At 42.9% G+C, this 21,958-nt stretch overlaps 1 protein-coding gene and 1 long non-coding RNA gene across 23 annotated transcripts in view; one reads left to right on the top strand and one right to left on the bottom strand.

Annotated features, from left to right (window-relative positions):
• Apbb2 (amyloid beta precursor protein binding family B member 2) overlaps nt 1-21,958 on the top strand; it is a 406,998-nt gene that overhangs the window by 338,997 nt on the left and 46,043 nt on the right. For all 22 annotated transcript variants that reach the window (XM_048784374.1, XM_048784375.1, XM_048784392.1 and 19 more), the window contains 2 exons: nt 1,839-1,985; nt 4,412-4,539. In XM_048784374.1, the coding sequence (XP_048640331.1) occupies nt 1,839-1,985; nt 4,412-4,539 (275 nt within the window). The remainder of the gene's footprint in view (nt 1-1,838; nt 1,986-4,411; nt 4,540-21,958) is intronic.
• On the bottom strand, nt 10,818-20,981 carry LOC125610962. Its single transcript, XR_007341068.1, has 3 exons — nt 20,851-20,981; nt 16,175-16,186; nt 10,818-10,828 (listed from the first exon to the last, which is right to left on the bottom strand). It is a non-coding gene; the product is annotated as an uncharacterized LOC125610962 (long non-coding RNA).

The raw sequence follows: 21,958 nt of genomic DNA, 5'->3' as shown, positions 1-21,958 counted from the left end.
CCACACCAGAGTCTAATCTATAATTTTGACAAAATTGAGCATTAATTTGTTAGTTTTTTGTCCAACCTAGAATGCTTTTACAATAAAAAAAAAGGGGGGGATACTCTTAATTTTGTCGAAATAACGAGCATAAATCAGAACTGTCTATCATGGGGGAACTGTGAGATGGTCACCTTGATTACAGATATTCTGCCCCTTTCATTTTTCACCTCAGATGAATCCAGATAAGATTTATATGGCACTGTATTTATTTGCTCATTCATTTAACAAGTGATCATTGAGTGTTTTCTTTGTGCTAAGTTCTCTGTATTGTTTTCTCTTCACAAAAACCTTGTGAAGGATCTATTACTATAAGTATTCCCATTTTTACAAATACAAAAAAAAAACTGGTACTTAGTGAGTGACCTGGCCAAGTTCTCAGTATCTATAAAGCAAAGCTGAGACAACTCCAGGCTGTCTCTGTTCTTGAGCCACATGTGCCCATTGACTGTTTTTGAGCCTCTTTGTGCCATTGATATTTGTCTTTGGCCTTTTGGTGGACTTCTTCTGCAGAGAAAGTGTGACTAGCAGCTTGGGAAAGAGGTGCCCCGTCTGGTTAAGGTGGCTGGGATGGAGAAGGCTGAACTGGACGCAGTGTTGTCAGGTTTCTTCATTTTGTTTTGAAGTTCACTTTGGAAACTTTCCAAGCTGCTCTTCAAGAGCCAGTCTGTAGGCTCCCAAGGAAGCATGTGGCTGCTTCTCTGCCCCTTCTGTCCTGGGAAGGTGCTCTTCAACTGACACGCAGCTCAGAGGGATCTTGGGATTCAGGCAGGGATGAGGGACCACAGCTTAGACCATCCAGCAGATCAACAACCTTGGTGTGACCCAAAGCACAGCAGATACCACAGCCACATCGCCCTCAAATATCCTGTGAATTTTCATTGGGATGTTCGCTTGTTAAAGTAAGCATATAAAGTCTGGGCTAGGCCTGTAGCTCAGTGGTAAAGAGCTTGCTTAGCATGTGTAAGGTACTGGGTCCAATCCTCATCACCACATAAAAATAAATAATTAAAATGAAGGTATTTTGTCCATGTACAACTAAACATTTTTTTAAAAATAAAAAAAAATAAGCACATAATACCTTTTAACTTAAAGGGAAAAAATGCATACTAGAACTTTAAGAAGGAAGACAGGGATGTGATCTCAAAATAAAATACCACTGGAAGAGTGTACAGGATTTGTGCCTAATTGTACAGGATTGCAAGTGTGTATAGGATTTGTGCCGTCTCACAACAGCATGTGCCCTTCAAGCATTTCTGGGTTTGGTGCTAATAATAAATGCTGTCAGACCTCAGATGACTTATTACCACGAAAGTACATTTTTCCTCATTTTCCTTTCTGAGCATTAAACATTGTGCTTCTTATTAGAAATGAGTATTTAATTCATTCTCTCTTCTTTTCCTATGTGCTTAACAATAACAGATCCCACGGGGTTTAACAGCATTTCTTACTGGTAAACAAACAAAAACAATTCTGTCTTAAATAGATCATGGAGCTTGGAAATTTTTGTACCCATTAGCCCTATAATTGTATTTTTAATAATCTGTTCTAAGGAAAAATATCTGAACACACTATGCAAGTTAGGCAAGATCATGCCTACATTTTAAAATAGTGAAAAACAGCCACAGTTTAATTTTATCACAATAAAGGATTTGCTAAGTGAACTAGATGATTGAATATAATGAGGTAATTAAAAGTCATTAAGCACACCTTGTAGTAGCCCAAGGATTTTAGGATAAATTGATACAGATTGAGCAGGACGAGTGAATCATTTCCTGCCCTCCGATTTTGTCTTCCAGTGTTTCGCTGTGCGCTCTCTGGGATGGGTAGAGATGGCAGAGGAGGACCTCGCCCCTGGAAAAAGCAGCATTGCTGTCAACAACTGCATCAGGCAGCTCTCTTACTGCAAAAATGACATCCGAGATACAGTTGGCATTTGGGGAGAGGTAAGCAGCACGTGAGAATAACGTTCATGAAGCCCAGGGATCTTTGAGGTATGGTACTGAGTGGCTCTGAGGTGTTTGTCAGGGTTGTTTCCCCATGAAGGTGCATGCAGTTGGCATGGTATACCCATGTGGCTTACTGTTAGCACTACTATGTCCCAGTAAGACTAGGACCCTGGGAGAGAGCATTTCTCAGTGGCTAAATGACAGAATCCCCCTGGAATCATCAAATCCTCAAAGATCCATGGGTGAACTTTGGGGGCCCAGAAACCTTCTAGATTTTGCATACGAAATGAGTGTGCTAGTCTATTAAGAACAGTTTTCTGGAGAAAAGACCCAGAGCTTTCTCAAAATATCTAAAGGGGGATGTGACCCCCACCTATAGGTGCAAGAAGGTTGATTTCCCCCCCCCCACTGTGAAATTACACTGCATGTCCTTTGATAGCACCGTCTTCTTTATTTACAGTATGAAGATCCACATCTTGCCTGAGTTGTGGAATTGTGACCTGTGTATTCTTTCTCACTTTGAACAAAGTCATTCCATTTCAAAATGTTAGTGAGAAAATTTCAGAAAGGAAAGGAATAAGTAAAAACACCAAATTTGTATAAAAATCATATGAAAACAGGAAAAAGCCTCATTCCTGCCGTGGTTCTGAGAGCTGCAGAACCAGCATTGCAGAAGTACCCTAGGATAGCCTTGCTGCATGACTGTACCCTGCTCAGTCCACGTCCAGGGAACACTGGTGGCCAGTTTGCTTTCAGGCTGGGCCGTCTGCAGCTCCACTCACACTTCCTCCTAGCAGGAGGAAGGTGGCTTCCCAAGGCTTCCTTTGGTGGAGTCTGTCTGCCTTTATATGGGCCTGCACTGTTTTGCCAGCCAGAATTTTAGATCCCCGGCAGGAGGAGGAGAAGAGAAAGAATTTTCTTCTATCCAGGAAAACCCTGTATACATTTTCAGTGCTTAACTTTCACATCTTCTCATTGTTTTTTTCTTCTACTCACCATCCAAATAACCAGGCCTAAGTGGTCCACCTTGCTCCTCTCTCTCCTTCAGTCAAAATATGGTCCCTCCAAAAGAACAGTCCTTAGGTAGGATGTAGAAGGAAGGTTGTTGTGATTTACACCGACATGGAGTGACTAACATGGAGGTACCCTGGGTCTGAGACGGGATGAACCTGTTCCAGGCTCTGTAGCATTTCTTCAGCCTCATCAGTCTCCCCAATTGTATTTTCTGATTTCATCTGTAAATGGGGTCACTGCTCTTTGAGGAAGAATTTAGATCATTCTGACTCTCAGCTGTAGAAACACTGGCCATAGCTTAACTGACTGGCAGAGGCATTGATACACACCTTCCTGCCATCCTGGACATCAGCGCAGAATGCACTTTGAAAACTTTTGATAGGAATCAAAAACATCATTGTCAAAAATGTTGTCAAAGAGCAGTTGACCCATCTCACTCTGGGATTTGAAGACCCACTAAGAAGCCTCCCTGCCTGCCCAGAGAGGCCTCCCTAGTTCCAGTGCTGCAGAATCTGGGCATCCTTCAGAGAGATGATCTTTAGCTGCACACCAGATGGTTGATGGGTCCTAACCTTATGCCTGAGGGCCGGAAATTGAGTAGTCTAGTGTTCCTGTCCTATAAGAGCCACCGTGTGGGGAGATGACACCAAAGCTTACTGACCTGAGTGACTATAATAAGAAACCTAGGTGCTCCCTCAATCTCAGCGTGTACCTGTCTCAGGTTCTGCATCACCTCCAGCAGGTGGCTGTATGCCTTAGTTTCCTCAAGTGCTAGTTGGAGATAGTAAACCAGCCTTCACGGGGCAATTTAGAGAGTTCATGATTCAGTGCATCTCAAGCACCCAGCACAGTATCCTAGACTCAGGCAATGGGTGTACAGACATGAAGTCATTGTCAGCACTGAGAAGTGTCACAGACCGTGCCTGCTGCTTGCCAGCACATCACATAGACATGTCATAGTGTAAAAGTGGAAGACAGACAGAGGTGGTTGTGGATCAGGGAGGGTCTTCAAGTGGATGGATGCCTGTGAGGGTGTGGCCAGAAAAATGGAGAGAGAGAGAGAGAGGGGTTATTAGAGGGGCATAGAGTTCAAAAAAGAAGATTCTCCAGGACATCACATTAACCCATGTTCTTAAAGATTCACAAGTGAAATAATTAAAAATAAAAGCCAACTGGAAATCAAGCTGGGGACTCATGTCACAGGACTTGGGGAAGGAGAGAGAAATTGGGGATGTAAGGGGGATTGGGAAAGACTAATGAATAGTTTAGTCTGGGAAAACTGTTTCCCTCTTCAGAAAACAAATTCTAGACCCAAGGGCTTCTTTTGAAAGTGGCCCTTGATCACCAGGAACATGATGGGAGAGCAGAGCCCCCATAAAGATGACAGGCATTTTCTCATTGAATCCCAGGGCAAAGACATGTACCTGATACTGGAGAACGACATGCTCAGCCTGGTCGACCCCATGGACCGCACAGTGCTGCACTCACAGCCCATCGTGAGCATCCGTGTGTGGGGCGTGGGCCGCGACAATGGCCGGTGAGTCCCTGCGCTGGCACATCCCTGTCCCCTTTCCAGTTGTTTTAGCTTAACCCTGAAGTAAGGTCTCGAAACACTTCACCAAATATGAAACTTGACTGTAAACTCTGTTTATAAATGTGACAAATGACATTGCATCTCTATTTCCCTGCCCCATAAACCCTCCAAGCCTCTTCCCTTCCTGGTTTCTGTACTTCAGCCTTTTATCAGCTCTGGCTCCTGCCTTCAAGTTCTGCATGTTTCTCCCCAAAACAACAACCACCACCACCATCCTCCTCCTCCTCCTCCTCCTCCTCCTCCTCCTCCTCCTCCTCCTCCTCCTCCTCCTCCTCCTCCTCCTCCTCTCCTCCTCCTCAGTTCCCAACTCAGCCTGTGATCTGAATCCCTTAATTTTCCTCTTCTCTATATTGTTCTCTAGTCAACTCCATTCCATTCACTTGAGTCTTCATTTCAAAGCACTCCTACTGGCTTCTCCTTCATGGAATGCTTGCTTGAAGCAAACAAACCTTTGATCATTGAATCATGATTGTTAGGAATGGCTTGGGCTTGGGGTGGGCTAAACTTCTTTAACACTTGAACTGTCTAGTCTTATCAAAATTGCATTGCATGGGTCCTTTATGTGAAACTATGCTGGAAGTGAGCTATTTACACGTAGTGCTTCTTAGCTGTGCCGTGAATTTTCTGTTCTCCAAGATGACTAGAAACAAGGGCATTCTGATTTTAGTGGAATTATAGACATCATACTTGGAGACCACGTTAAGTAATTGGGCTACGTTAAATACCCTTAATTCTTAAATAATTCAATGGTTGCCAGTTTCCAAAGTAATGGAGGATCTCCTCATGTCCAGGATAAGCATGGATGATTAGGTATTGTTGAAATCGTTGCTTTGTTGAAAATGTTTGACAGCATTGCAAAAGTGGGTGGGAATCCCAGATGACAGAGATGGCTCTCCTGGGCTGATGGTTTCGTTCCTGAGCATTCTGGCTTTTTATCAGGTCATCTGGTTCTCTAAGGGGGCAGGTCTGCCAAGTCTTATCACTTACTTTCTCTATGAATGCTGGGCATTAGCGAGTTTGATGATCCTCTGATCCAGTTCCAAGTCCTCAACCAGAAAGGAAGTATTATGACTTTAATATTCATCAGTTAAAGAATGAGCATTTATGCTGGAACCAGATGTGAGGAATGGCCTACCAAGGAGAGGACTGAAGTCGCTCTCCGACTGCTGATTAGGTCAGCCTTCCCGGGAGGCTCAGTGCATCTTGGAGCTTTTTGTCAGTGTGAGTGCTGACATCTGGGGCAGGTGCTTCAGCATGGATGCACCTGCCCTTCACTTCCTTGGCAGAAATGTAGCACTGGAGTTGGTGCCTTGACATCAGTTGATTCATTTTACAAAGAAACTATCTGGTGGCATTTGGTCATCATCAAAAATGGTTAGCCTTGGTAGAAGGCTCTGGATGGAAAATGCTTGAACCTTTCCTGGTTCCTACCCTGCCCCCACTCCAATTTTGTTCTTAAGGTAGAGATAATTATATAAACAACCAGGTGTGGCTGTGTGTTTGGGTTTTTTTGTTTGGTTTTTGTCTTCGTCTTGTTATGCTGGGGCTTGAACCAAGGCCTCCAGCATGCCAGGCAAGTGCTCTGCCACTGAGCTACACCCACAGCCTGCGTGTAGATTCTCAAGGTTACATTATGTGTGGATTTTATTGATGTCATTTCCAGCCCATCCCAAACTCTTTAAAATGAGTCCAGATGCTCCACACCTAATGGGGGGGGGGGGATGATTCAAATTCAAATTGACCAAATTTTTCAAGCTCTCTGAGCCTCATTTTCTCTCATCTGAGAGATGAGGATCCTAACAGGGACCACAACACATGTTTGTGTGTGCCAGTGTGTGTATGTGATAATTGGCACTGTGATAGAGACACAGCAAATGCTTAATGAATGTTTGCTCTTGATTTTTTAAAGCAACATACACTTAGCAGATGCGGCTAATTATATGACTTCTTTCTGAGACACCGGGAACAGAGGAGGAATCAGACACTGTGGAGGCTTCAAGGACAGTGGATGATTTGAGATAGAGGGCGAGAGGCTTTGCAGACACTGATGAGTGCGGTTGTCCTACAATAGGGGAAGAGCCACTTGCCCCAAAGAAATTGGAGAAAATTAGGCAACATTGTCTCGGTTTCATTTTTCAAATGTGGGCCAGATCACTCCTGGTTTTAGCCCCTCCTCCTCAGGGTTAGCAGATGAGCATGCTTTAGTAGTACACTTGGGGCTCTCCATAGGTTGTCAGAACCCCAGCAAGCTCCTGTGGTTGTGGGGACCCTTGGGCAGGATTGCTTATGAAGCAGTAAATAAAAAAAGCATGTTTGCCAGTGAAAGCTTCTGTTTCTCCCCATGGATTCCGAGTTTTCATCATTCCCTAGAAGAAGGGCCTTTGTATGCCTGCTTCTTCTTCTTTTTTTTTTTTTTTAACTTTCCTTTGCTTTTGAATCTTTTTTTTTTTTTAACAGCAATTTACAAGAGCAAATTCAATTTGTAATGCTGCAAAGGAAAGGGGCTTTCACTTTGCATGAATAAAACATAAAAGTGTTTCATTTTGCTTGAGAAAACGAGCCCATTTCGAATTCTCTTTTGTAACTTTCTTCGCTGAGAAAATGGAATCTCTTAGGGGATTTCTTGATGTGGTTAAAATGAATAAGAAAAGTCTGTATCCCAGACTCAAGAAGGACACAAAACCTTCCTCAAAATCCAGCCTACTTCATGGAGCCATGTAATTTCAGAATTTCTGAAAATATTTTGGTTTAGCATCTTTTTCTTAAAAAAAAAAAAAATCTTTCTAGTTGTAGATCGTCACAGTACCTTTATTTATTTTCATGTGGTGCTGAGGATCAAACCCAGGGCCTCACACGTGCGAGGCGAGTGCTCTACCACTGAGCCACAACCCCAGCCCCTAGCATTTTTTTTCTTAAGACTTTCAACGTGTTTTGATGTGCTTTGAAAAAATTCCTCATGAAGAAGTTTACTCAGGATAAGGAGGAGATCCGATGGGGGTGTAGCCCTACTGTGCCCCCAGATCAAATTGGAGAAACCTTTTATTACAAACACACGGTGCAGGGAGTTGTGGTCACGGCTGACGCTGGTCCCTGGGGGTTTGGGTCTGGCTGAAGTCTGTCCTTTCCTGGAGTCTTGCCTGTTTCCATTATGGGGGTTCTTGGAGCCCGCAGCTTTATTGCCTGGTGAAACGGGGTTGCCTCCTCTCACCTGGGCCACGCCATACGTTAGTTCCTTTTGATCGCAATGAGACAAGGGTCAGGGCTCCTACAGATGGGGGCTGTATAAGGGCTTTTGTAGCCTTGTATTTCCAGAAGCAACTGATGGATGCCCTCTGCTATGGGAGGAAGGACTTCCTCCTTTTAACAGCTGGCCCTTTGCCTTGGCCACTGGGGCAGATGACCAGAGTGCCATCTCTCACCTTGTCTCTATGGGCCTGCCAGGCCACCATCCCAAGTGTGGGCAGGAGGACATCACCTCCCTCTTTCAAGGGCCCATCCTGACTTCCAGCGTCAGCTCTCTTACTCAGACCTTGGAGAGAAGCTTTCTCCTTATTCCTTTTTAGAAGTATTGAAAGCAAGCAGGTGTAATCTCTGAGCCTAGGGGACTTTGAACAGATTCCCCTTTCCCTTGAGGCAGAACGGGCACCAAGATCCATGTATCCCTTGACCAACAGGTAATAGAGTGTGGGTGGGTGGGATTGTTACTGGGATTTTCCCATGGGGCTTCCCTATCAGGGTACCATGAGGATTAACCAGATCAGATTTTGATAGATTTTCCTTGAAGAAAAAAAATCAAAAAGGTCTCTAGGGTCACATGGGAGACTGGGTTAAACTCTGTATGGCAGGCCCTTGTACTCTGGGACCTCCCTCTCAGAGGCTTTCTTGTGCACACTTCCAAGCTGCTGTCCTGACTTGACTAGAATCCTTTCTGTGTTAGTCAGTTGTGTGTTATTATAACAAACTATCTGAGATGATTAACTTAAAAAGAAGAAGTTAATTTTGGCTAACAGTTTTGGAGGTTTTGTTGCCATTGCTTTTGAACCTATGACAAGTTAGTACATCTTGGCAGGAGCACCTTTTGATGCCTGGGAAACAAAAGAGAGAATGAAGAGGGGTCATGGTTCCAATATCCCCTTCAAGGGCAGTCCCCCATGTGACTAGAAGACTTCCCACTGGGTTCCACTGCCTCCCAGGAGTACTGTGGGCTGGAGACACAGCCTTTAAGACATGGATCTTTGAGTGAGTAAAGGCGCTATGTGAAAAGGCAATCTATGAAACATACTTTGGAAAATGCCGCTCTAGTAAGTCAACTCATTAATTTAAATTAGTGGCAAAACTAAATTGCTGTTTTTGTTTATTAAGAAAAATTTGATTTGTTTTAATAAATAACTATTATAAGTGGAGACCCCATTGGGCCCGCTATAATGAAGATAAAATTCCTTCATAATTAACAGCAGCCATCAGCAACCATCGTGCAGAAGTGCTTTTTAATAAGTACTTTCCTGTTTGAATGTTTACCCTATGGTATTGTTTGTGTGTTTAGTTTGTAGAGCAAAACTCCTTTTCCTAGAAGGTATTTCATACATCTCTCTTCTGGTTTTGATGAACAAGTTTTAATTAGATCTTTCTGTATAATAGATTATTCATAAATTTCCAAATGGATTAGCTTTTTTGGAGGCTGGGGGGAGGTATGGGGGATTGAACTCAGGGGCACTGGACCACTGAGCCACATCCCCAGGCCTGTTTTGTATTTTATTTAGAGACAGAGTCTCACTGAGTTGCTTAGTGCCTCACTGATGCTGAGGCTGGTTTTGACCTTGCAATCCTCATGCCTCAGCCTCCTGGGCCACTGAGATTACAGGCACCTCGCCGGATCCATGAGTTAGCTTTGACTTGATAGTTTTATCTGATTATGATCTTAGGAACTTTTATATTTAAAATGTAGTTAGTCTCCATTGTCTTGAATTCTCTTCTCCTAGGACATGCCCAATGGGTTTAATAAAAGATTTAACTCAAGGTATTATAAAAGGCTTTGCCACACATAGTTTCATGTTCTTATCTTCTTGCATGGTGTTTTGCTATTTTGTTTTTACTTTTGACTTACTTAATTACTTACATTTTTACCTGGCTTTTTTTGAGGGCACGGCTTGCAAGTAATGATGGGGTTATTTAGTTCGAATATATAAAACTTCAATTGATAGGCTTTTATCTTTAAAAGGCAGTTTGTTAATCAATGTTGTTCAGTCTCTTATTTTTAGATTAGAAAACTGGGACAGAAGAGTGTGATTTACCTGATATGATCCTTCTAGTCTGTGGCAGACCAAAGACTAGACTGCAGGTATTTTCACCTGTCCCAATAGGAAACTCATTAATCCCGACAAGAGGTGATGGATGTTCTCCATAAACTGAGCTCAGCAGGGTGGGGAGGTGCAGATCTGATGTGTACTGAATGCCGTGATAGAGTGGGTAGCAAGAGACAGGGCAGGGATATAGCATGGAGCCTGCCCTGAAGGATCTGGCTTCTTCACTGAGGACATGAGGCCACATGCGTGAATTGAAAGTGGAGATTGACATACTGTTCCTGAGGCCTAGTTTTGTATGGCCCACATGCAAGGAATGGGTTTTATATTTTTAAAGGGTTATTCTTAAAAAAGAAAAGGTATTGTTACCCAGACAGGGGAGACCTAGTGTGGCCCAGATTGTACAGAAAGAACATTAGAGTAACCATACATGTGATGTCTTTTTGGACTCTCTTTCCTTTTCTAGCTGTGTTAGTTCCACCAGCAGCTCTCAGGCGTGCCTGTAAGTCTTGCTCAGCCCTGTGACTGTTCCTTGGAGCTAAACCTTTGTGTAGTAAACAGGGTCCAGGCCAGGCAGCTGCCCTCTGCTCAGAAGTCCACAGGTCAAACACTAGAGCTCAGTTCTCAGGTAGTAGTCTACAGTGAGCTGTACCATCCAGCTGAGCCGCTCAGTGCCACTCAGGGTCCCAGGCCCCTTCCAAGTGGATGCTCTGTCACCCCTCAAATGTCATCCAGTCTGACCAGACCACATTACTTATCTCCAAGTTGAAGACAACCTGGAATTTGCATACCTCACTCAGGGTCACATTTGGTTCACATCCCATTGGCCAGACTCAGCTGCAAGGGACTCTGGGAAATGGAGTCCTTAACTGGGCAGACAGTAGCCAGGTTGGAAGTACTAGCAAAGAAGAAGAGGTGAAATGACTGGTGTTCTGACTTAGGCTGAAATGAATCACCTCACGGCCTATTGCTCCCGGTGCCAGTTTTACTAAGCTTCTCTCTCATCCCCGAACCTACCCTTCCCTGTCTCCTTTGTGAAATACCGGAGCTGAGACTCTACAAAAACATGTTTCTGTCCCCCTAGTTAGCTACCTGTTAGACTTTGGTGACTATTCAGCACTAGAAGGAGACTGTCAGGCTGGAAGACAAAGAGGTGACTTGGGACTTCCTTTGCCTCCTGTCTCTATGAGCGTCATCCTAGAAATGCGTTTTTGTCCCAGTGCATCTATTCTGAATCCATTTTGCATTTTTTCCAGCACTTCACAGAAGTGCAGAATCAGTTTTTTCACATCCTTCCTTCAAGACACAGACATAAGCAACAGGCATATTCTCTTTAAAGGTGTGAGTCTCCGGTCCTTGTAGTCCCTCCTTTCAGACTAGAGACAGAAGTAGCAATCCAACAGCGCCTCCTCCTCAAGGACCAGGGGTTTTTCTCCACGGAGCTCCCCCTCTGAGCCTCTAAGTTTAATAATTCAAGCCTCCTTCCTTTGTGCCCTCAACCCTGCAGGTCATACCCTGCTCCTGCAATTGCTGCCCCCATGATAAGCTCTCCATGTTTCCTTTTTTGCCTTTTGAGTTACAAGTTATAATTCTTTATTATTATTATTTTTTTTTAGTTGTAGTTGGACGTAATACCTTTATTTATTTACTTTTATGTGATGCTGAAGATCAAACCCAGGGCCTCACTCGTGTTAGGCGAGCGCTCTACCGCCGAGCCACAACCCCAGCCCCAAGATATAATTCTTTCTGTGATGTTCTCTCTGTTCATATAACTGGTGTGGTTTCTACCCCCTGGCTGGTCCAGCCCAGTCCCTCCCTTGTTGACTTTTATGATTGAATTAGCAAACTACAGGAGGCAGCCACTTGCACAATGCAGAGGACATGCTGCCATATGGAAGAAGTGTTCGTCAGCTTTCCATCACTGTGACAAAGTACCTCAGATGATCAACTTAAAAGAGAAGAAAGGTTTATTTGGGCTCACAGTTTCAAAGGTTTTAGCACATGGTTGGCCCTGTCGCTTTTGGTCTCTGGTGGCACAATATGTCATGGTGGGAGCACTTGGCCACGAAGTTCTGTTCACATCATGGTGGCCAGGAAGCCAAGAAAGAGATGAGAGGAGGTCAGAGTCCCATATCCCTTAAATTGGATCTGCCCAGTAACCTAACTTCCATCCACTAGGCCCTACCTCTTAAAGGTCCCACCACCTCCCAGGAACATTACAGGGCAGGCTGGTGACCAAGAAGCTACATATGGGGCTTTGGGAACCTTTCAGATCCAAAGTGTAGCAGAGGGGATTCAGGAAAGCTTTTTCAAGGAGCAAGTAAGCTGTTCTTTTGTTTAGCTTTACACACCGCGGGTGACAGAGCAGCATTCTACCAAGGAGATTTCCTTCCTAAATTGGTAGACATTGTCAGTGATAAAGGGCATTTCTAGTTGAGATGACAGCAATTTAGAAATAATGGGCCTCTTGTTTTTTTGAGCTGATCTGAAAATTCTCTCTAGTTTTGCTTGGCCATTCTTACTTTTCCTAGGTGTAATCTGGTGGGGTCTCTGTATAGAAGATGAGTTTCCTAATGACATCTAGTAGCAGATTCTCTGAGCCAGACAGTAATGAAAGATTGATGGAAGTCCAAGGTCTGCTGATAAAAGTTTAATCTAGGGTGTGTGCTGTCTTGCCTCGGGGAGCAAAGTCTTCAGGGAGAGAGCAATAATTCTCTCCCCACGCTGCACTATTATCTTGACCTCTAGAGCTAATTTCTTTTTAATACAGCCCCATGATAAGCAGAGCCATCAGGATTTACTTGACTGTTCTGCTGACTTACACCATAGTTATATTTTATCTCTTTAAAAGTGGCTTCCTTGCTCCTATTAATCACACCAGGATGTTTGCTGTACTTCGAGCATAGAATAACCTTTAAGGAAAGACATTGTAAATGATCGGCCAAGAAAAGTTCCCCTCCAAGGCACATGGGAGGGCATTTTCAAACAAATCCATCATGGTGAATATTGTCGCTCTTGGTGAATTTGTAAAGAAGGTAGTCTCTTCTGAGAAGCACACCATCCATTTTGGTAATTGGCTCCGCTCATCATCCATAGTTTTTCAACCACATGTTTCAGCGCCAACCATGGGAGCACAGGGGCTTGAGGCTGCTGTGTCTCAGTGGAGCAGACAATTCTGAGGATCCCTGAAGAAATTCCGTCTTGCACTTCCTGAGCCCTGAGCCAGGAGAAGAATGGAAGCAGTGGGAGGGAGGTGGATCGTGCTTGGCTCTAGTGATTCTCTTTACCATCATCTTCTTGGACTACTTGGAGCATCCCAAGAAAAGAAGGAAGAGCATTCGTAGTGGGGAAAGAGCCAAATCAAATGCAAATGAGTGCTTAGGAGCAGAGAAAGTTGGAACCATTATAACTAGAGCTGCACTCAGCTACCGGCACATCCCAGGTGCTCCATGATCAGGTGCTTGAAGACTTGCTACAGCCTCACCTTTTTGGCAAATGAATGATCATATACATATTGTCACCTGGAACCTTTTTAACTCAAACGCACAATGAAATTTTCTAACTTCCCTGTGAGTCCGGTGACTAAGAACCTAATGTAGCACAGTTGTCACTAGAGAAGAAAAAATTGAAAGAAAACATGGAGTTGATCTCAAGGATCTTACCAAGTACAATTCTGTCAAGTTCTGGAATCTAGAGAAGGTATACTGGAGGGGAAGTCCCATCATGGTTCTTTCCTTGCACTGAGGATAGGGGTCACTTCCTCAGTGTTCCAGTCTCCCCATCTGAGTAAGGGGTCATCACTGGAGCAGTGGAAATATGAAGGTGCTTTCAGAGAAGTACCACGCATTGCTCCCAGTGGTACTACCTTTATTAAGAGTGATTTCCTTTGAAACATTGTCTAATATATTATGCAATATATTAGGGTCAACAGTCATGGAAGGTTAGCCTCATTCTATCCTTGACATTGCCTAAAAGTCATGACTTACTCGTTCTCTATGACTTGTGGGCATGGAGTTGGAGATCCTTCCTGGAGCTCTCTAGAGCTATTTGGTGCTGTCACTTCAGAAGCGAATGTTATTCAGAGTCCACCAAGATGGCTTGGCATTTCTGATTTCTCTTATTAAGCCACACTGGGTGTTCAGGCATCAGAGCTGTGAATTAAAGCCCCGGGATGAATAGTGTTTGGAGGGGTTCTTTTTTAATAGAAAAAAAGTGAGTATTTATGAAAATTATCCTGTAATGAGTTTCTAGCTAGTCACTTGGGTACCAGGGCTTCCTGCTGCCACCATCATGCTGCATAAGTCAGTGGGAGGCTGTGCCTCCTCTTGCTGGGGCTCATGTTCCTATTCTGCTCATTGACTTCTTTCCTTGGACAGGAGGACAAGAGCATCATGTTGCCGGCACTTTGTCGTAGCAGCTCACAACTTTTGAGCATAAGCTGCTTCCATGTTTCTTGGTTATTTCTCCAAATAGGTATTCCGTTCTTCCTGGCTAGTCCCCAGAGAATACCCTGGGGGAGTGCTCCTTAGAAACCGAAAGAAGAAAAAGGGGAAGGACAGTGACTGTGTATAGAAAGCCAGCCGGGCATGGATACTGTGCTCTTTGCAGGCAGAGCCTTGTGCTTCTGGTTGCATGTTTACCCCTAGTCACCAACCCTGTCTTGCTCTCCAACATGCAGGAATAACCAAAGGTCAGTAAATAAGTTGTGGTATGTCCATTCAGCAGGTAGCAACTTAGTGGTTAGAAGAAATCTGTTCTCCATACACAACCCACTGGATCCCAAAGACCCTCCTCTTCCCCATAGAGAGCACATCCTGTCTGTTTTCACTTATACAAAATTCTAGAAAATGCAAAGTAAGCTAATCTATAGTGTAGGGATTATAAGGTAGAAAAAGGAATCTTTACGAGTTATAGTCACAGGTATATACATACACCAAAACTTATCAGAATATAGATTTTAAACATATTATCAGTTAGGCTGTTTAAAATACAATTAAAAATATGTGTTCAGTCCTTGACAGATGTTTTCTTTACCTCATGAATGACGGAATCAGCAGGATACCAATGCCCTTTCAAAGGAGTACAGAAAAGGCTGAGGATCTCTCAGGTCACTAAGCCACCAGGAGGCACTTGTGCTTTTGAGAATCACAAAGACTCTTAAGCAGGACAAATTCACACACACAGGCCTCCCTGGGCGTATCCCAATAAATGGCGGAAACCAGAAGCTTAACAGAAATCCCAAAGCCAGAACAAAAGAGAAGGCACTAAAGTAAACAGCTAGGTTACATTTTAAAAAACTGGCTAATGTTCTACTGGCAACAAAATCCTCACCTTTGGGGGAATTGTTGTTTTGACAGAAAATTGCAGAGATTACTTGCAGTTTATTAAACTTATTAATGTTCTACATGTTAGCAGCAAACTTGACAGATTCTGAGACCTCACCATTAGCAAAAAAGTTAGATAACCAGATCCATTTCCCAAGAGCCAGGCTGGTCAGTTCAGTAGTCATGAGTCATAGGTGATGCCTGAGCACTTGAAATGTGGCCCGTCTGAATCGAGCTATACAAGGAAATATAAAATAAAATAAAAAGCTATGCATTTGGAAACAGGAGTATTTTTTTTAAATATTTATTTCTTTTAGTTATATACACTGACTTTATTTTTTTAAAATTTTTATTATTGGTTGTTCAAAACATTACATAGTTCTTGACATATCATATTTCATACATTTGATTCAAGTGGGTTATGAACTCCCATTTTTATCCCATATACAGATTGTAGAATCACATTGGTTACACTTCCACGTTTTTACATACTGCCATACTAGTGACTGTTGTATTCTGCTGCCTTTCCTATCCTCTACTATCTCCCCTCCCCTCTCCTCTTCTCCCCTNTGAGAAAAAAAGGGAAAACATCACCAGTAGCCTGAACTCACTCTGGCCTTGCAGAAGGCTTGTGCAGACACTAGTCTGCATTACAGTGGGGGCAGCAAAGCCTCCCCTCTCTCTACCCCATCTACTGTACTTCATTTCTCTCCCTTGTTTTTTTCCCCTTTCCCCTCACATCCTCTTTTATGTAATTTTGTATAATAATGAGAGTCTCCTTCCATTTCCATGCAATTTCCCTTCTCTCTCCCTTTCCCTCCCACCTCTTGTCCCTGTTTAATGTTAATCTTCTTCTCATGCTCTTCCTCCCTGCTCTGTTCTTAACACTGACTTTATTTTTATTTATTTATTTTTATGTGGTGCTGAGAATCGAACCCAGGGCCTTGCACACACCAGGCGAGTGCTCTACCACTGAGCCACAACCCCAGCCCCAGAAACAGGAGTATTTTGAGGTGATTCTTCTTTGCTGTGAAATCCCTGAATCCAAAGACCCTGTCTTTAAAAAGAATGTAAAATATCTCATAACAATATTATATTACATTTTGAAAACCTTTTGGACAGATTCAATTAAAATATTAGAATTAATTTCACTTGCTCCTTTTTCTTCTTGTTTAATGTGACTACTAGGAAATTTTAAATTATCTATGCGTCTGGCATTACATTTTCTATTAGTCGGCACTGGACTGGCAAATAATCCTTGGGAGAATCAGTGAAATAGTGCTCCAATATAAAAGGCACACAGTCCTCCTTTTACTTTATATCCAAACGTTGGCCAACTTTTTTAACCCTTTATATCTGTCCTTAATCGTTACCACCATCTGTCTTTCTACATTCTCAACAACCTGCCACACTGCAGCCCAGGTAACTGCTCAGACAGGTGAAGCCATGTGGTTCCTGCTGCCTGCAGACCCAGGTCTGACCAGTCGGTCTCACCCCTGGTAGGCCAGAGTCTCAGCAGTCAGGCCAGGCAGCGTGCTCTTATCCAGCTGCCCTGTGGTGCCCTATGGTGCCCTGTTCTGCCTGCACTCTTCTTAAAGCCTCCTCTCTGAAACCTTTGTTTCCTCGAATTGAAATGGCCAATTCCTCCTCTGGAAACTTCCACACCTGCCCCTCCCAGGGAAGCCTACTTGGCTGGCTGTTTGTGTGTGACTCTTCTCATGTGCAGACAGATTTTACAAGGACGGTTATTAGATTTTCTTTAACTGTTCTTTATAATCATTTATTTTTGTGTCATTAGCTTTTAAAACGTTTTGTTGTATTTGGTAAGAAATATCGTTAATGACGTGACCTGATCTTCAATCTTTCTCTCTCTCTCTCTCTCTCTCTCTCTCGCTCTTGCTCTCTTGCTCTCTCAGTCACTCACTTACCATTTGTAAGTAGCAAAAATTTCACACAGCAGTACCTACCTTTGCAGTGTGCTCTGTCTTTGATTCTTTTTTTTCCTGGCTCTTCTATTTAACTTTTTAAGTGCCGTTGGTCACCACGGATTTTTTATAGTTGGAAGAACACTGATCGTGGTCAACTTCGCCAAAAGGTTTGAACTCAGAATTCTTCTTTTTAATACTGGTGTTTAAAGAAAAAAAGGATTCCATGTTCAAATAATTTTAGGTACCACTATGCATAGATCCTGCCCTCAGAGGGAGTACCTCATCCACATGGCAGCTCCAAGCTGTCCCCACATGCTACTCAGCAAGCATGAAACACATTTTCTTTGCTTTATACCAGTGAACCTTGAGAGGATCTGCATTTCTGGAAACCACCAGGTTAGAAAACACTGGAGAACACTGTTCTTGGGATTCTAGATGATAGCTCTATATCAGCTTATGCTGTAGCAAAGCTATATTTTGAGAATTTTGCTTGCTTAACACTGTGCCCTTCCTGCCTTCACTGAACCATGTTGTGATCTTATAAACACAGCTTTCGTGCAGTTGGTGCCGTTGTGATGACTCTGCCAATAAAATTTCTACTTTTTTGGCAAAATATCATTGAAGATGCCCTTTTATATTGTTAAATTGCCCTTGTATAGAAAACCGACCTGCAACTTTCTTTTGGATTTTAATATTTAGAAGACATTTTCTCTTAAAGAATTTGCATACAGGAATTTGGTTAGTAGTAAAAAAGTTGTGTGGCTTGTCATTTTTTCTTTTTGTTAGGAAATTTCAAGTTAATTTTTCAATTACATTAATTATTTTAGATGGAGCCATGTGACATGACCGTTTTGTGGATTAGAAATAGTTGTATGTGGGGGCTGTGATTGTGGCTCAGTGGTAGAGCACTTGCCTAGCATGTGTGAGGCACTGGATTCGATCCTCAGCACCACATAAGAATAAATAAAATAAAGGTATTGTATTATCTAAAACTAAAAAGAAAAATTTAAAAAAGAGAAATAGTAGTATGTGGTTCCAACTAATGTTTAGCCCAGCTGATTTTTAGAATTACTTCCACTTCTTTCTATTTGTTTTTAGTTTTATGTTTTTAATTTAAGAACCTGATAGAATGTGTGCCTTTTGTTGTTTTGCAACAACATTAAGCCATTTAATGGTTTTTGGAAAGCAAATGGGATATAAATTTTAATAAACAGAGAGTTCCTGTTGTAATACTCCATTAACCAACAGGGTGTTTCAAATCCAGGTTTCCTCTGACTATTCTATTGTTCAGTGCTTGGGAAAAGCTATGCATTTGGAAACAGGAGTGTTTTGAGGTGATTTTTCTTTGCTGTGAAATCCCTGAGTGGTTAAAGGAACAGCAAAGTTAAAAATGTGTCTCTACAGCCAATTAATATTTATCAACCAAACCAAATGACATTTTTGGCTTTCTATATGAATTAGAGAAAGATAGTGTCACAGAAACCACCTCTACCCTAAAGGTACTTGCTTGCCAAACTAGTTTTCTCCACCACCAGGAATCCCATTACAAAGATAAGCAGCGATTACTGAAAGCATTATAGCTAACGGATAGTGTGAAATTTCTTAATATATTTCCCCTACAAATTCAGGGGCCTGGAGTAATCGTCTGTGCCCTTTTCTTGCCAAAGGAAATGTTCTGATTTATCTCTCCCTAGCTTCTAGCTTAAGAGTTGCTTTGTCTTTTTTATTGACATAAGAGAAGCTGTAGAAGATATTTATTAAGAAAGATAAAGCCTAATACTATTCATTAAATTCAGAAAGTCAAAGGTTGAAAGTAAAAGAGGAGAAGATTTAAAAAATAAAAAATAAGCCAGTCCCAGTGACCCAGGAGGCTGAGGCAGAAGGATCATAAGTTCAAGGCCAGTCTCAGCAACTTAGCAAGACCCTGTCTCAAAAAAAACAAAACAAAACAAAACAAAAAAGGACCAGGGATGTAGCTTAGTGGTAGAGCACCCCAGGGTTCAATCCCCAGTACCACAATAAATAAATGAACAGGTAAACATGTGTCTATACTGTGCAAATTAGGGTGCTTCTTTAAAAGCAAGAAAGAGAAGACGGTATGTATCTTAAGTCCTCAAAACTTGGATTACCTTTAATCGTATCTTTGCTAATCAATTCTTGGGCCTTGGAATCCCATCTATTAGAGATTACACCTGATCTGAGCAGGTAGAAAATGGAAGTGGCTGACATTATCCTGAAGGGGCACTATATATTTTTTTTAACTTTAAATTGTAATGTAAGCATGTTTGTTCCTGCGTATTGATAAGTGATGTGTAGAGTTGGCTTTCTTCATGCTCCAGGCCATATCCTCCTCATCTAACTTGAGGTGTCAAGCTGTGGAATCCCCCCTTCTTCCTCTGTTATGATCCCATCTACCTCTCTGAAGGTTTATTAGATATCTAGTTAGTAAGTTCCTAACATGTGGTAGCCACTATGCTTGGCACCAGAAGTCTAGGCATAAATAAGGACTTCACAATCCCAGCCCTCACAGGATGTACTAACTGAAATAGGTGAGTAATTACGTGGGTCCTTGAGTCCCTTGAAGCACTTTGTTACATAACTATCAAGCTCTATACAAGTGTTAATATGGCATCACTGTTCTTATGGTTAAGTCTTCTTCTAATAGCCTATTGCTATTTGTATCAGTCGGCACAGGCTAGCTTGTGCTGCAGTAACAATAAAAAAACTCGGCAACTTAAACAACTCCCCTCTGCTAAATATCCATCATAGGCTCACCGGAGGCACTACTTCTTATGGTAGTTGTCCTCATTCTGTATCCAAAGCAAATGATACAGTCACTACCCAGAGTATTGCCAACTATACTTAAAATTCCCACCTAGGAATGATGCATATCACTTATACTCACATTTCATTGGCCAAAGTAAGACATCTGATCAAACCTGACTTTAAGGATGAGGAAGTCTATTATTCCCCTGGGAGTATTCACAACAACCGTGACCTGAGAGCTCTTGCACCTGTACAGTCATGTAGATCTTGATGGCACTTGAACTTTTCAACCTTGTATGGTCACTTAACAGGTGTGCACGTCTCCCTGGTTAGACTGTAATTTCCTTGATGGTCAGCACCGTGTCTTGTATTTCCTCACATGTGACTAAACACGATCCTATCCTTACATTAGATGCTTTAAAATACTTGGGAAGAGAGAGTGAAAGGAGAATGATCAGAACCGTACCTGCTATGACATGCTTTTTAGTTTACTAAGGGTCTGTGCACATCTTCTTCAGTCCTTTTAGGGACTTAGCACATAGTATTAGATGAGAAAACCAAGATCAGAACTTTTACATGACTTGCTCAGAATTGAACAAAAAGCAGTTGAGCTGTGTCTGAAACCTCGAGCTCTGACTACTGGACCAGCTTGGCCTACTCGTTTTAGTTGCTAATGTGGATGCCCAGTTTTGTTGCACTGAGGATCACCCAGGAGAAAGGAAAAGAAAACTTCAAAAAAGGAGTCCGGAGTCTCTGGCTATGGCTCCTGGTATTTGGGGCCTGGAAAAACTGAGATATACCAGTAACAACTTCCAGCTGCTATTCAGCAGGCCAGTATGGTCATTTCCTGTAGCTACTGTAACAAATTACCACAAACTTACCAGCTTGAAACAACAGGAATTTATGCACTCATACTCTGGTGGCCAGAAGTTCAACCTTCCTCTCGCTGGGCTGTGTCCAGGATTCAACAGGGCTGCTCTGCCTCTGGAGGCTCCAGGGAAGAGTGCACTCCTGGTCCCTCCCAGCTCTGCGGGCTCCAGCCTTCTCAGGCTAATCTTCACATCCCCTTCTGCTCTTGCAGCATCTAATCTCTCTGTGTCTCTCTTAGACACTTATGGCTAGATTTAGGGCCTACTTGGATAATCCAAGATAATGTCCCCACATAAGAAGCCTTAACCTAATCACCTCTACCAAGACCCTTTTTTTCCTTTAAAATTATTTTTGCAGGTTCCAGGGGCTCGAAGCTAATCTTTGGGCAGGGGGATCATGGTTCATCAGTTAGGATGGTAGGGACCCCTTTTGCTCCCCCAGCTCATTTCTTGCCTCCTCCACTCCTCATCCTCTGCACCTACCTCGCTGTCCCTCTGGGTGGTACAGATTATATGGTATTTGGAGCCAGATCCAACCCTGGTGGATTCTGAGATCTACTTCTCTCTGGCCTTGTGATTCTGGGCAGTTCGTGCCTCCTGCACCTCAGTGCCCTCTAGGTAGAGGTGACAGTGTTAGAACTTACGGCTGTGTTGTGAGATAAGAAGCAGGAGGGACCTGGCACAGACAGAGCTGGAGGCCCCGTTCAGAATGACGAAGAACACCCTGTACGTTCCTTTGTGAGTAAACAGCCTAAATACACAGTCTGCACATTAAATCTTTAAAGCACTTGTACTGCCTGACAACAGACACACAGTGCCTGCAACAACAATATGGCCTTTTGTTTGCCGCACCACTGGATTGTTAAGATTTCAATTCCAGCTCTTCCACTATTTACACGTTCCTGGGCAGGTTACTTAACCCTCTTTGTACCTCTGCTCATCAAATAATAACATTGCCACACTCCTAGCAGCAGTGGGCGATTCTTGTCAAGAGTTGAGGACATCGTCTGGCATATACATGATTGTACGGTACGCTGGTCCTTTGGCCCCCAGGCCTACTCTTGTCCTCATGGCTGGCCTCTGATCTCTTCAGGCTTTGTTTGCAAGCTCTGCCTGGGTTCAGCCAGTAGGAACATTAGAGAAACCAGGAGCCAGGCCCTGCTCTGGATGATGTC

The sequence above is a fragment of the Marmota marmota genome, unplaced genomic scaffold (assembly GCF_001458135.2).
Source record: "Marmota marmota marmota unplaced genomic scaffold, marMar, whole genome shotgun sequence".
Lineage (NCBI taxonomy): Eukaryota > Metazoa > Chordata > Mammalia > Rodentia > Sciuridae > Marmota > Marmota marmota.
This window is presented reverse-complemented; position numbering and strand designations above follow the sequence as displayed.